The sequence below is a fragment of the Arvicanthis niloticus genome, chromosome 6, assembly GCF_011762505.2.
Source record: "Arvicanthis niloticus isolate mArvNil1 chromosome 6, mArvNil1.pat.X, whole genome shotgun sequence".
In the NCBI taxonomy this organism is placed as follows: Eukaryota; Metazoa; Chordata; class Mammalia; order Rodentia; family Muridae; genus Arvicanthis; species Arvicanthis niloticus.
Genome location: NC_047663.1, coordinates 23768128 through 23783220, shown reverse-complemented (window position 1 = coordinate 23783220; position 15093 = coordinate 23768128). Strand labels below are relative to the sequence as shown.

Here is a 15093-nt window from a genome sequence, read left to right as displayed (position 1 = left end):
GGCTGGAGAGATGGCTCAGCGGTTAAGAGCGCTGACTGCTCTTCCAGAGGCCCTGAGTTCAATTCCCAGCAACCACATGGTGTCTCTCAACCATCTGTAATGGGATCTGATGTTCTCTTCTGGCGTGCAGGTGTACATGCAGATAGAGCACTCATTTACATAAAACAAATCTTAAAAAACAAAGCATTTATTTGTGGGGGGAGGGAGAATGGAGGTCAGAGAAAGACACGTGGGACTCAGTTCTCTCCTGCTACCATGGACCCAAGGATCAAACTGGAGTCTTCATACTTGACAGAAGCACCTTTACCCCCTTAAGCCATCTCACTACCCCCTCAACATTTTTTTTTTTTTTTTGAGACTGGGTCTTTTTTATGTAGCTCTGGTTGTCCTGTAACTTGCTATGTAGACCAAGCTGGCCTTGAACTCAGAGATATGTCTCCCTAGTGCTGAGATTAAAGTTGTGTACCACACCTGTCCCTAGGTTACATTCTTGAGCTGGTGTTTGTTTATTTGCTTGCTTGCTTGTTTTTTCAAGAAAGTGTTTCTCTGTGTAGCCCTGGTTGTCCTGGAACTCACTCTGCAGACCAGGCTGAGCCTCGAACTCACAGAAACTCACCTGTCTCTGCTTCCTGAGTGCTGAGATAAATGATGTGCACCGACACACTGGGCCTGTTGGGTGTTTCAACAATATATGTACTGGCCCTGACAGTATACAACGCGGACTCCTATTATTATTCCCTCCCCCTACCCCCAACTCACGCTGTAGACCAAGCTGGCCTCGAACTCAGAAATCCGCCTGCGTCTGCCTCCCAAGTGCTGGGATTAAAAGCATGCATCACCACTGCCAAGCTGCGGACTCCTATTATTAAATTTGACTAATTCTACACAAATACATTACCCCAAACTCCCAGGCTGCAGAGATGGTTTGCCTTATATTCAGCACTATACAAAAATTTGACAAGGAAGTTCGAATGACCTAAAGGTTGAGCTCAGTTCATCATAAGCCCAACAGCCTAGTTTCACGTCCACAGGCAACTTTTCTTTCTAGTGCTGGAAGCATCTGGCGGGCGTTGAGAGCACGAGCCTGGCGGATTTCATTGGGGACCGGACGCAAACTGGGAGAGCTTGACGTAGGGGGCGGGGAGACACGGGCGGAGACTGGACTGCCCGGCAACTCATGATGTCATCCGCATCTGCGCTCCGATAGGTCCCACCCACTTACGTATTAGAGTCTGTTGTAGCCCAATTTGGAGTCTAAAGGGACCTCTCGCGGACACCCAAAGATATGCACTCGAGAGGAAGATAAAAATCACCACTCGCAAGCCCCACAAATTCCTGCAGACTCCTCCCACTTCCTAGAAGATCCGCCTTCATCGATTCCTGCAGACTCCTCCCACTTCCTAGAAGATCCGCCTTCATCGTGAACCTCGGCTGTTGATTTCTTTTCCCTCCCTGGACTCGGCCATCTCCTCGCCATGCCTGGCATTTCCCAGAAGCCCCAGCGCCGGGAAGGAGTTTGCAGCTGCTCGGTCATCGTGCGGCCCGACGCGAGCCCGCGCTGGTGTGCAGGCCCGGCTCTGTGCCTAGTCTGTGGTGTGAGGGTTTACGCGAGGCCCCTGCTTCGGTCCCCGGACTAGGCCGCGACCCCGGGCGCCATGAAGCAGGAGGGCTCGGCGCGGCGCCGAGGCGCCGATAAGGCAAAGCCGCCACCAGGAGGGGAACAAGAACCGCCGCCGCCGGCCCCCCAGGATGTGGAGATGAAAGAGGAGGCAGCAGCTGGGAGCGGCTCTACGGGGGAGGGAGACGGCAAGGCAGCTGCGACCGAGCACTCCCAGCGAGAGCTGGACACTGTCACCTTAGAAGGTATGGGAGCCTACGTCGGGGTCGTGCCGCGATCACGGGTGACAGCGGCCAGGGTGATGCGACTTCTCGCTGGGACCTCTGCGTATCCTCCACCTACCTCGGTTCGGTGTATTCGGTCAATGGGGCTGGGGTCAGAAGTGCCCGCCCAACCAACCTGACTCCCTCGACCCCAGCCGATAACCGAACCTGTTCTCCAGTCTGCGGACTGCTCTCCTCACACTCCCTCTCCTCACCTGGGATTGCATCTTAGTCTCATCGAGCCTTTCCTTCAGTCCTTCCCACTGATCTACTCCATCTGACCGACTCTAGCGCCTGTTATTGATATGTAGAAACCAGCATTTGTATTTGTATCTAAAGAAGCCAGGGTAACAGATTACACTGGCCTCTTCGTTTAAGAGTTTATTTTAAAAGGTTCTGTAGGTCTAGCCTCCTTTAGCAAACTCCCTCAGAGAGCCATTTCGACCTTGTACTGCTTCCTGACTTCTGTAATTGAAGCATCTACACTGTCCTGGCGCACTTTTCCTCTCTCTTAAGGTCCTTACCCCTCCTTTCCTAAAGAGTTCAAGCACGGACACACTTTTACTTCTGAATCAACTCCCCTTTCCTTCTCTTTTAGTTTATAATGCTTACCTGTGGCTCCGACTCCTATAAGCCAAACCAGAGGCCCGTTCTCAGTTCCTATTGTCCCCTTCTCCCGCTTAAGTTGCTGTTTTACTTTTTCCACTTAGTATATCTTGTCCATGTTTGAAGTGGGTGATCTGTAGTTTGTTCTCTCTCTGTCTCTGTCCGTGTGTGTGTGTGTGTGTCTCAACTGCACGAGAAACTACTTTAAAACATGGAGATAGGCCAAGTTATGCCCAGAGTGGTACTTTTGAGGATGTATGTATGGACTGAATCAACTCCCATTCTAAAGTTGGCAACAGGATCTGTATACAGTAAAGCAGTAAAGGTCTTCTTACCCGAAATAAAAGTTTCCAGTGACAGAGATGTCACTCAGCATTGCCTGTGTGTCTGTGTGTGTGTGTCTGTGTGTGTGAATAGCTTATTGTGGTTTGTAGTCACTGTAGAAATTTTGGAACATGTGAGAATTTTAAAGCAACAGGGAGAAAGTTTCAACCAGATTTGATATGTGTCCCTGTGTATTTTCAAACTGTTCTGTAATTGAAATCACTGAAGTACACAGTTTGGATCAGGGTATTAGTATGTAAAGATATTATTTTCTTTTTGTCTTCTTCATTTAACACATCCATGAACATAGGGTTCAGTTTATGCAAGAAGCATTTGTTGACTATTTAGTATAGTGATGAAGATTATAAACAGAACCTGTTTCCCTGTTTGTGTGGGCAAATTATTAGCATTAGCTGTTTTGTTGGGTTATTGTGAACATTGGAGTGTGTGAGCTGTGCCTAGCACATGGTGAGTCCTCCATCCATAGTCACTGTAACCGAAACAGTTGCTGTCCCACACACCCATTGGTAAGTGGGCAGTAAGATTCAGCATTCTCGTAATTACTGCACATTTAAGGTATTTTTCTCTCTTTTCTTGCTCTTTTAAGTAACAATAAATCTTCACTATTCCAAAGTTTTTAATCTACTTTTGTAACTACTTGAATGTAGCTTCCCAGAATTTGTATACCTAAGTCAAAGAGGGTAAAGGTGTCTGAATTTAAATTTGTGTGTATGTGAGTGTGAGTATTTTACCTGCATGCTTGTGAGTACACCACCTGTGTGCAGTGCTCACCAAGGCCAGAAGAGGTCATCTGATCCCCTGGAACTAGAGTTGTGGACAGGTGTGAGGCACCATGTGGGTGCTGGGAGTGGGACCTCTGGCTGGACAGAGCGGCTAGTTCTCTTAACCACTAAGCCATCTCCTTAGGCCCCAATTCTAAAGTTTTTATGTTGTCCTAAAAATCTGATTTACAGCATAAGTGTTATTTCCCTACTGTTTATGTTGCCATTCTTTTAAGTATTGCTAATTTATTAGTATTAAAATGTTTCCGCTTTTAGATCTTTGAATGCTACCGAAGTTCAGTCCTCCTGTCTAGTCGATTTGCCATCCTTGGTTATGTGCACATCCACTTTCGTTTGGAAGTTATGGCATCAGGTTCTCTTAACCGGTTGTAGAAGTTCTTTGTGAAGTGAGAGTGAATCTGCTCATGTTTCTCCATGTTTCTTTTCGGAAGGCTTTTCTGTCGCCACGGTGTGTCTGTCTCTGTGTGAGATTCTCCACTATTCACCAAGTCTCCATGTTTTGAGCTCTGGTGAATCTCCATGTGTTTCTTCTACTTTGTTTAACCGTTTTCTTTTCTAGGCCTTTCTGCTGTCCTCTGCCCTGTCCCCTGCCCACCTAGCATTTTCCTTGTTTCCTGGTTATGTCTGACAATCAGCATGCCGCATTCATAAATAGTGCTTAGCCCTGTTGCACCAAAAGGGTTAACGTACATGTCACCCCCTTTGTAAGACACTCCATGGAACTGGGGAAACCCAAGGAATTACAAGTAAAGTCGTGTTTTTCCTCTCTGGTCCTCTGCAGACATCAAAGAGCACGTGAGACAGTTAGAGAAGGCCGTTTCCGGCAAGGAGCCTCGATTTGTGCTGAGGGCGCTGCGGATGCTGCCGTCCACGTCACGCCGCCTCAACCACTATGTTCTGTACAAGGCTGTGCATGGCTTCTTCACCTCCAATAACGCCACTCGAGACTTCTTGCTACCCTTCCTAGAAGAAGTGAGTGGGGCTAGCTTCAAGGGTGTCTGATAGGATTTGCAGTGCTCTTGAGTGTGGTGGCTTCCTCCTTAAGCCAGGACTTCTGTGAAACTATTGCAATCATTATTGTACTCCATTGTTAGCCTCTTGGCACTCCAGGAAAAGGACTGTCTTTAATTTTGTATCCTCAGCATCTGGCGAATTCTCTGTGTATATTAGGAAACACACGTGAGTGCCCAGTAAACTCTGTTGATTGATCTGTCCTCTCCCAGCCCATGGACACAGAAGCCGATCTACAGTTCCGTCCTCGAACAGGAAAAGCTGCATCAGCACCCCTCCTGCCTGAGGTGGAAGCCTATCTTCAGCTGCTCATGGTCATCTTCCTGATGAACAGCAAGCGCTACAAAGAGGTACCCAGGATGCAGTGGGAATGATTAGCCAGCCCCAGGGGCTCGGGGGAGATTATCTCCAGTGAAGAAGTAGGGGGATCACCGTGGACCTGTTTGCTTTCCGTCTCTCCCCACGCCAGGCATGGAGGTGCACACCTGCGATCCCATTGCTCAGAGGCTGGTCAGAATACAAATTCAAGAACGGCCCGGGCTGCATAGTGAGATCATTTCTCACATTTGCACAAAATAAACTTTCATAGATATTTAAGAAGTGACAGCCAGGTGGTGGTGGTAAATGCCTTTAATCTCAGAACTTGGGAGGCTGCCACAGGCATATTAATATAGGGTACATGCATATACAAATAAAAGTGATAATTTTTCAAAATTATATTTTTTAAAAAGCCAACTCTGTGAGGCTGGAGAGATGGTTCAGCTGTTAAGAGCAGTGGCTGCTGTTGCAGGGGACCCAGGTTTGATTCCCTGTACACACGTAGCAGGGAATTCAATATTCTCCTCTGGCATAGACACCAGACAGGCATGTGGTGCATTTAATATCATTCTGGCAAAACGCTCATACACGTAAGAGAAAAGCAAAATGCAAACCTCTCACTGTGGCCTGAAGCATCCAGTAAGGGACTATGGGCGACCACTCTGCTCTGCAGCTCTACCTCGCTAAGCAGGCCATCGTGCTCGACGAAATACAGGACATGCAGAAATGACAGGGCTTGCTGGGCAGTGGTGGCACATACCAGTAATCTCAGCACTGGTAGAGGCAGGTGGATCTGAGATCCAGGCCAGCCTGGTCTACAGAGCAAGTTCTAGGACAGCCAGAGCTATGCCTCTCTCCCTGCTGTTTTGTTCTTTTTCACCACACTGTTGTGTTTGTTTTCTAGATTGAGTTTGTCTTTTTGCTGTATACACGGAAGGTTGTGCAGCCATCGACACTAACTACAAGGACACGGTCCTTGCTCCAGCACAAACACTGTGCTTGCCGTCAGTTATTTGCCACCCTCGATTTACCCAGAAACCACCAGTGTGCTTTCTGTCTCTTTGAAGATTTGCTCCTTGCACTTAATACAAAGTTTAAGGATTATGCATGGGGTAACAGCACAGCATGGACCAGTGAGCATGCCATTCTGTGTTGTTGTTTCACTGAAGGTGGAGCCTAGGACTTCATGTTGCTAGTTCTGGGCAAGCGCTGTGCACTGAGCTGACCCTTAGCCTGTTTTGTTTCAGTGATTTACTCTGTGACCCAAGCCATCCTGAGATTTACTGCCATCTGGCAAGCGGGATCACATTTTTGTGACTGGCTAACATTCTAATGAATATGTCTTACTTTGTTTATTGTTACTATTTTTTGTTTAGTTTTGTTTCTTCCATATCTCACTCACTCTGGACCAGCCAGCTTCCCTCTGGGTCTTCCTTCCTTATCCTCCCAAGAACAAGATGACAGGCCTGCAGCTACACTCTTGGTTATTTTAAATGATGCAGACCTGAGCATTTGTCTGTAGGCTTTGTGTGCAGCTGTTTGCAGTTCTTTTGGATAGGCACCTAGGAACAGAATTCACCTAGGAACAGAATTGCATGCTCATGGTATTTCCTCTGTGACTTCCGGAGGACTTACCACTTGTTTCTCTTTGCCTCCTGACCCCTGCCAGGCACAAAAAATCTCTGATGACCTGATGCAGAAGATCAGCACTCAGAACCGCCGAGCCCTGGACCTCGTAGCTGCAAAGTGTTACTACTATCACGCCCGGGTCTATGAGTTCCTGGACAAGCTGGATGTGGTGCGCAGGTATGGGTAGTTAGGGTCTCCATGGGATCAGAGTCCTGGTCATCACTTCTGCAGAGGTGTGGGTCTGGAGAGCGTGAGGAACTGGAGGGTGTTAGCGTCTGTGTTAGTCACTGTTCTGTTGCTTGAGGAGACACCATCACCAGGGCACCTTATGAAGGAAAACATTTCACTGGGGGCTTACCTCCAGTTTCAGAGGTTTGATCCATTATGACAACGTGCACGGGCTGGAGCAATAACTAGGAGCTGCATCCTTAGCTGGAGGGGTTGCAGGCTGGCATGGGCTTCTGATACCTCAGTAAGAAACCTCAGTGACACAATTCCTCCAACAAGGCCATACCTTCTGGTCCTTCTGAGTCCTTCAAATCGTGCCCCTCCTGGTGCCTAAGCGCTCAGCTCTCTGAGCTTGGGCCTAATGGACTTTCTGTTCAGTTTACCCCAGGTGCCCAGCAGGGAACAAGGGGAACAGGGAACATGCCCTGCTCTCAGGAGTGGCAGCTCTGGGTGAACAATGGGCTAACCTCTGGGCTCTAGAGAGCTGTCCCCTGGCTCTTTCTGTCACCCCACAGAAAGAGAAGATTGTAGATGAATTAGAGGTGGAAGGACAGCTAGGAATACTTTGGCTTTCTGTTCAAAACCTGCTAGTGCCACCCCTAACCCTGCCCCTGTACCCCTCCTCCACCCCTGCACCCTTTAGTAAAGTCCTCAGCAGTTTCTGAGAGCTGGCCTGACCTTTTCTCCTCTTCCTCATGGCCTCAGCTCTCTATACTTCTCTACACGCCACCTCCTCCTCTTCCTCAAGCATACCAGACTTACTTCCTGTGCTCTCCTCTCTGTGCACGCTCCTCTCTGCAGACCCTCTCCCCATCTTCTTAAGTCCAGTTTCCCTGCAGCCTGTCTGCGGTGACCAAGCTGCCAGTCCTGGGCCAGTGAATGGGTCAAAGTCCAAGCCTGACTTCTATCTCTGAGATCCACGTTACAACCCAAAAGTTGCCCTCCAACCTCCAGATGTGTGCTATGGAGTACATGCACACACACATTCTTTTAACTATAGTTTTTCTTTTTGTTTTGTTTTGTTTTGTTTTGTTGTTTTGCTTTTTAAGAGTTATCTATTTTATGTATACGAATATACTATAGCCATCCTCAGACACACCAGAAGAGGGCATCGGATCCCAATACAGATGGTTGTGAGCCACCATGTGGTTGCTGGAAATTGAACTCAAGACCTCTGAAAGAGCAGTCAGTGCTCTTAACCACTGAGCCATCTCTCCAGCCCCACACATTTTTTTTGAATGTAATTAAACAACAACAACCAAAAAAATCCAAGCTAAGGCCAGGGCCTCTTGATGATGGATGGTTCAGCAGGTGAAGACGCTGCTGCGGGCTTGAGGACTTAGGCTGTGGACTGAGAACCAACCCTGCGGGTTGTCCTCTTACCTTGTGTGCACACTGTGGCTCTCGTGTGTGCACATAAACATAATGTAAAAGGAAAACTGGGCTGGAGAGACAGCTTGGTTGCTCAGGCTCGAAACCCAAAGCACAGAGGAAAGCAAGGCTGCCGCTCCCGCCTCCTGTGTCCCTGCCTTCTTCCCCTGATGGCCTCCTGGCTTCTGCTGCCACCTGTCCTGCCTAAACCACATTCTTGGCCTAAGCACAAGTTTTGTCCTCTCTAGAACAGTGCCAGGCCATAATGAATATTCGTTAAGTAGGACAGCTCAGCATTGTGTTTAAGACTTCTTATTGTTTGTTTTGGAGACAGGGTCTCTGTGTAACTCTGGGCATCCTAGAACTAGACAAGTAGACCGCTAACCTCAGCCTCACGGAGGCCCATTTACCTCTGCTTCCTGGGTGCTAGGACTAAAGGTGTGCAACACCACACTTTTGTGTATTTATTTTTGAGGCAGGCTCACTGTGTCGCCCTGGCTGGTCTGAAACACTTTGTAGATGAGGCTGTCCTTGAACTCAGAGAGGCTTTCCTGCCTCTGCATTCCAAGTGCTGGGATTAAAGGTGTGAACCACCAAACCTGACCTCACTTTAAGAGTTTGACATCCCTTTGCCTTTCCTTCTCAAAGCTTCTTGCATGCCCGGCTCCGGACAGCCACCCTCCGGCATGATGCTGATGGACAGGCTACCCTTTTGAACCTCCTGCTTCGGAATTACCTACATTACAGCTTGTATGACCAGGCTGAGAAGCTAGTGTCCAAGTCTGTGTTCCCTGAACAGGCTAACAACAATGAGTGGGCCAGGTACCTCTATTACACAGGTAAGCAGGGGTCCCCACTCACAGAAGCAGGAGATGCCTCAGGCTCAGGCTCCTTGGTGCAGACTTTTCAGGGTTGGTGTATTTGCTCCCACGGCACTCCTCCCAGATAGGCACTTGAGGGACCAGGTCACTGCTGGGCTGATGATCACGGTCTAGGCCTGCACGTGGGAAAGTCTGCAGATCATCAGGCAAGCAGGAAACGGCAGTATTCCAAAGCCAAGGTGTTTGCACAGAGAGGGGTAGCGATGGTCCTGGTGGAGTACACCATGCTCTTGACCCTCTCTCCTCTCCTGTACCCCCAGGGCGAATCAAGGCTATCCAGCTGGAGTACTCTGAAGCCCGGAGAACGATGACCAATGCCCTTCGAAAGGCTCCCCAGCACACAGCTGTTGGCTTCAAACAAACGGTGAGCCAGGGTTAGCTTGCCCCTGCCCTCAACGGTGAGCCAGGGTTAGCTTGCCCCTGCCCTCAACGGTGAGCCAGGCTTAGCTTGCCCCTGCCCTCAACGGTGAGCCAGGCTTAGCTTGCCCCTGCCCTCAACGGTGAGCCAGGCTTAGCTTGCCCCTGCCCTCGTGTTTATTCGTACCCCTTGAGGTCTACTTCCCTGTGCTAGAGCCGGAGCAGCTTGACCTGTGCTGAGGCTGCCCCAGCTGTGAGTGTCGCGGTTGTCAGTGACACTTAGCTCCTCTGCCCGCCTGTGTTCAGATGAGTTTGAAACGCTTCTGATCCTGGCATTCTGAACAGTTCTCCTAGGCATGGGCCTGGGTTGCAAGCGTGGATAAGCCCAGGTTTCCCTATTCCCTTAAGTGCCTGTCTGGATGAGTGTTGTCTGTCTGTGGCCAGGAAATCTAGAAAGTCTCCTCATTCACAAAGCTGAGTGGCTTGTGTGCACATAAACCTTGGCCACTTCAGAGCCCTTGGACATAGAAGGTCTCTGGGTTGACTTGGGTGCTCAGCACCGTGAATGACAAGAAAGGATGTTTCAGAGAGGGAAGAAAGTTGCCTGGAAGCGTCGTGGGCCTGTGTAAAGTGCTAGAGCACAGCTTGGGACCCAGTTCTTCAGCTCTCACCTATGTGCCTGCCTCAGCTTGGTACCGGCCTCCGTTGCTCCATTGTCAGGGTGATGGGTCAGAGGGCTGGAGAGTGTGGGATTTCTGTTCAGAACTTCAGAGGGGGCCAACTTGGTGTTAAAGAATAAGATATCTTACATTTGAACTGGTTTTTGGAATATTAGTTGCATTTTCACACAAAGGAATTTCCAGATACATGGGACACAGGAACAGCCTGATAGGTTGTTTACAATGTAAGTCAGCATAACTAAACAATATAACTAAAGTTTATTCTAAAAATCACTAAGAGACAGGAGTGGTGGCACATAGTAATACATGCAGTTGGGAGACTGACATAGGAATGTAAGCAGGCAGAGGCTAGCCTGGACTACATAGTCCCTGTCTAACAACAGAAAGCACAATAGATACAGACATGGCCAGCCTGGACTACATAGGGTAGGGTCCTGTCTAACAACAGAAAGCACTACAGATACAGACATGGCCAGCCTGGACTACATAGGGTAGGGTCCTGTCTAACAACAGAAAGCACTACAGATACAGACATGGCCAGCCTGGACTACATAGGGTAGGGTCCTGTCTAACAACAGAAAGCACTACAGATACAGACATGGCCAGCCTGGACTACATAGGGTAGGGCCCTGTCTAACAACAGAAAGCACTACAGATACAGACATGGCCAGCCTGGACTACATAGGGTAGGGTCCTGTCTAACAACAGAAAGCACTACAGATACAGACATGGCCAGCCTGGACTACATAGGGTAGGGTCCTGTCCAACAACAGAAAGCACTACAGATACAGACATGGCCAGCCTGGACTACATAGGGTAGGGTCCTGTCTAACAACAGAAAGCACTACAGATACAGACAAGGACAGTGTGTCACATGCTGCCGAGTCACCATCGGGGAAATCCGCCATCTCAGATAAGACATAGGGGACATCTTTCCTTACAGTAGCATCTGAGGCAGGGTGGAGCAGTGTTCAGTGATGGGGAAGCCTGGGACGATGGAAGGGGATGTGTGTTTAAGGAGAGGCCTGTGTGGTGTGTCCTGTCCCTCCCCGCCCCCTCAAAGCTTATTAAAATACACTGATAGCTGGGCATGGGGGACATAGCTGTATACCTAGACACTCAGGAAGCACGGGCAAGAGTAGTGCAAGTTTGAACTGTTTATAAAGAAATGTGTGGCGTGTCTGTATGTGTTTGTATGTCTGTCTCTCTCCCTCCTCCCCACCCCCTTCAAGACAGAGTCTCACTGTTTATCCCTGCCTAGCCTGGAGCTAACTGTATAGACCAAGCTAGCCTCTGCCTCCCAAGTGCTAGGATTAGAGCTGGGTGCCCCGTGCCCAGTCGGTGTCTGCAGTTGAGCTGTTTCTGAGGCGTCAGTGCTGCTGGTAGGTTGGGAACTGACTGGTTTTCTTTAGGGACAGATAAAGGCCATTAGCATCCCTTAATTAATGCAGCTGCCGGGCCACCATAAACCTTAAGAGACATACATTTCGGAAGCAGATCTGGGAGGATTAGGAGGAGGGAGTGGGGGATAAATGTGATCAAAATATACTTTATGAAATTTTCAAAGAATTAATAAAAATATAAAGAATGCAGAAGCACCTATGTTGAACCAGGCTTCATGGTGCGTGTCATATTCCAGCATGTGGGAAACTGGAGTAGAGGATTGTTTCTAATTCTGTAACAAGCACAGGGCTAACCTGGGCTATATAACCAGCCTATATAAGAAAACTCTGGCTTTTTTGAAAAGGCAAATATAAATTTGTTCCCTTTCCACTTCTGAGGTCCAAAGCCTACCAGGAGTCTCACTAGACTAACATCTAAGTAGGGCTGGGCTGGGCTGGGCTGGGCTCTCTTCTGGAGCCCCTGGGGAGAATCTAAAGGTTCTCCGTAAAATCACCAGCACCCTAACACACACCAATATGCCACTCCAGCCTCCACTGCCCTTACACTCTTACTTTTGTGGGTGTTGCGGGGGGGGGGGGGGGGTCTCTCTGTCCAAGAGCTCACATGTAGTGTAGACCAGACTGGCCTCAGACTCAGAGATCCACCTGTCTGTGCTCTCCGAGTGCTAGGCTTAAGGGTGTGTGCCACTACCACCCAGCCCTTTTTCTTCTTCAAGATCTACTTTTATTTAAATGTGTATGGGAGGAGCTGTCTGTCGGTGTGTGCCTTGGGTTCATGGGTTCCTACAGAGACTAAATTGGGGATCAGACTTGCTTGAGCTGGAGACACAGGCAGTCATGAGCTACCATGTGGGTTCTGGGGACCAATCTCTTGTCCTGCAAGAGCAGCAGACATTAACTGCCGAGCCGGTGCTGCGCCCTTCTCTCCCTTTTAAATGTGTTTAGTTTACGTGTAGTTTGTCTGCCTGCTGACTGCATCGCCGTCCGCCTCCCTCACGCTCAGTCCATCTGATCAGAGCCCAGTCACCGTTCTTCCCTTACCCACGTATGTGCCCCGTGCCCACTGTGCTCCATGTCATACCCTGTGTAGGTGCACAAGCTTCTGATTGTGGTGGAGCTGCTGCTGGGGGAGATCCCAGACCGCCTGCAGTTCCGTCAGCCCTCCCTAAAGCGCTCGCTCATGCCCTACTTCCTTCTCACCCAAGGTAAGGCTGACCTAGAGTCCTGCCCTTGGCCTGATGCGTGTGTCCATTTACATCAACTAAGCCACCCTGTCCCCACACAGCTGTTAGGACAGGAAATCTTGCCAAGTTCAACCAAGTCCTGGATCAGTTTGGGGAGAAGTTTCAAACAGATGGGACCTACACCCTAATTATCCGACTGCGACACAATGTGATTAAGACAGGTATGGATTTGGGTCTGAACAGGATGCAGATGCTTTCTTTCTGAGACAGGCAGCCTCGTGGGTTGATGGATGGTGACCTGTCCATGTCCTTGAGACCATCACTGTTCCCCCTCCCAGGTGTGCGCATGATCAGCCTGTCTTATTCCCGTATCTCCCTGGCGGACATCGCCCAGAAGCTGCAGCTGGATAGCCCAGAAGATGCAGAGTTCATTGTCGCCAAGGTGGGATTGGCCACATTGTCCAAGGATGTGACCTTCCTGCCTGTTACGGGGGGCAGGAGTGGGGGGATTTGCCGGAGGTTCAGCAGTAACCCAGTATCCTCAGGAGATGCCAGTACTGTAGCAAAGCCAGGAGCTTGCCAGAAAGGAGAGTGAATCTGGGCATGAGGCTTAGGACAGAGGACCTGACCAGCACAAGTCTGACAGGAGGTGACCTTCCCTCCCTTTGGGAGCCCACAGGCCATCCGGGACGGCGTGATTGAAGCCAGCATCAATCACGAGAAGGGATACGTCCAATCCAAAGAGATGATTGATATCTACTCCACCCGGGAGCCCCAGCTGGCTTTCCACCAGCGCATCTCCTTCTGCCTGGACATCCACAACATGTCTGTCAAGGTGAGACGCCCTTGGCTACTGCCAGGCTCATCGGCATTGCAACCCTCCCTCCCTCGGAGTCCTCAGGGAAACCTGGCTTCATTAGTTTATTAGTACCCAGTTCCCAGCCCATGTCTACAAACCGCTGATGTACAGCAGGGCCACAGGGACCATGGCCTCAGCCAAGGCTCCGTAGCTCCAGCCAGCAGGACTGTAGTGCCTTCCCCTGCAGCATGTCAGGGATGTCACCAGGAAGGAGCAAGCAGGGTTCCAAGTTTGCTCTGCCTCCTCCTCCGAGTCTCTGTCTCTGCCTGTGAGACATGTGGATTGCTGCCTGGCTGGCCTGTGTCAGGAATTGCTGAGACTGAAGTCACTTCACACTGTGGAGCACTTGGCCAGGCTCGCCTATATAAAACATTCTTCTCTGCCTAAACACTGAATTTGGTGCTATTCCCTCCTGGTCGTCTTCCTTACCCCAGAAGCCAGGGTGTTGCTGCCTTCCTTAAGATCTGGCAAAGCACACTGCAGACATGTGAGGCTCTTCAAGATCCAGCCCTTTCTGTCCTTACCTTTAACATGTGGTAGTGTAAGAATCTACTTCTAAACTAGTGTGGTAATGGTGCACGTCTTCAAACTCTGAATTCAGGATAGAGGCAGATAAATCTTAGTGAGTTCAGGGACAGTTCATTCTCCATAGTGAGTTCCAGGACAGCCAGGGCTATGTAAAGAGACCCTGCCTTTATGTGGATGGATCAAAGGATATGATGGGTGGGTGGGTGGGTGGATGAACGGGTGGATGGATGGATGGATGGATGGATGGATGGATGGATGGATGGATGGATGGATGGACAGCAGGCAGATGGGTGGATGGATGATCACTTCCTACTTAGACAGGAGGGAAAGTGTGGCCCATCATGTTCAGACCCTGGTGTCTGGGGCATACAAAGGCCCAGTGATTCCTGATTCTCTTTTTCCATCTGTTTCAGGCCATGCGCTTTCCTCCTAAATCCTACAACAAGGACCTGGAGTCTGCAGAGGTGAGCAGGAGTCAAGGGTGGACCTGTTCAAAAGGGAAGCAGGGAAGGACCTGGAGGGCGGGCAGCCCCTTCCTTGGCTGAAGCCCTCAGCCCCTCTACTCCTCGCAGGAACGGCGTGAGCGGGAGCAGCAGGACTTGGAGTTTGCCAAGGAGATGGCGGAGGATGATGATGACAGCTTTCCTTGAGCCAGGGCCTGGGTAGGGGTGGGCTGAGTGGAGACTGGCTTTTTGTCTTTTCCCTCAGGGGTCCCCTGCCCGGGAAACTGTTCTGTTTCCCACACACAGCTCACAGACTGCATATGTGCAGGGGTCAGGGATGCTGGGAGCCAACCGTCCCCTTCTTGCTACCATGCCTCTCTGTAGCTGGTGACAATACACTGAGGGCAGGAGAACGGGTGGCAGCCTCCTGGAGGCAGGGTCCTGCCTCATGGTGGTGTAGGCGGCCAGAGGGGACGGACAGAACCATGGATTAGGGTGTGGACTAGGGCCTGGAGTTGGGACACATTTGGGTTCTATGTTTTTGAAGCTTCAATTATGATTTTTAAACAATAAAAAGTTCTCCAAAA

The 15093-nt window shown here is 49.8% G+C and overlaps 1 protein-coding gene across 1 annotated transcript; it reads left to right on the top strand.

The window, feature by feature from the left end:
• The first annotated feature begins 1500 nt into the window (after positions 1-1500).
• Psmd3 (proteasome 26S subunit, non-ATPase 3) lies at positions 1501-15093 on the top strand. Its single transcript, XM_034506416.2, has 12 exons — positions 1501-1863; positions 4396-4586; positions 4838-4975; positions 6613-6749; positions 8820-9010; positions 9313-9416; positions 12583-12697; positions 12778-12897; positions 13015-13118; positions 13356-13511; positions 14477-14527; positions 14636-15093. The coding sequence occupies exons 1-12, from the start codon at positions 1656-1658 to the stop codon at positions 14711-14713; spliced, it is 1593 nt and encodes a 530-aa protein (XP_034362307.1). The 5' UTR covers positions 1501-1655; the 3' UTR covers positions 14714-15093.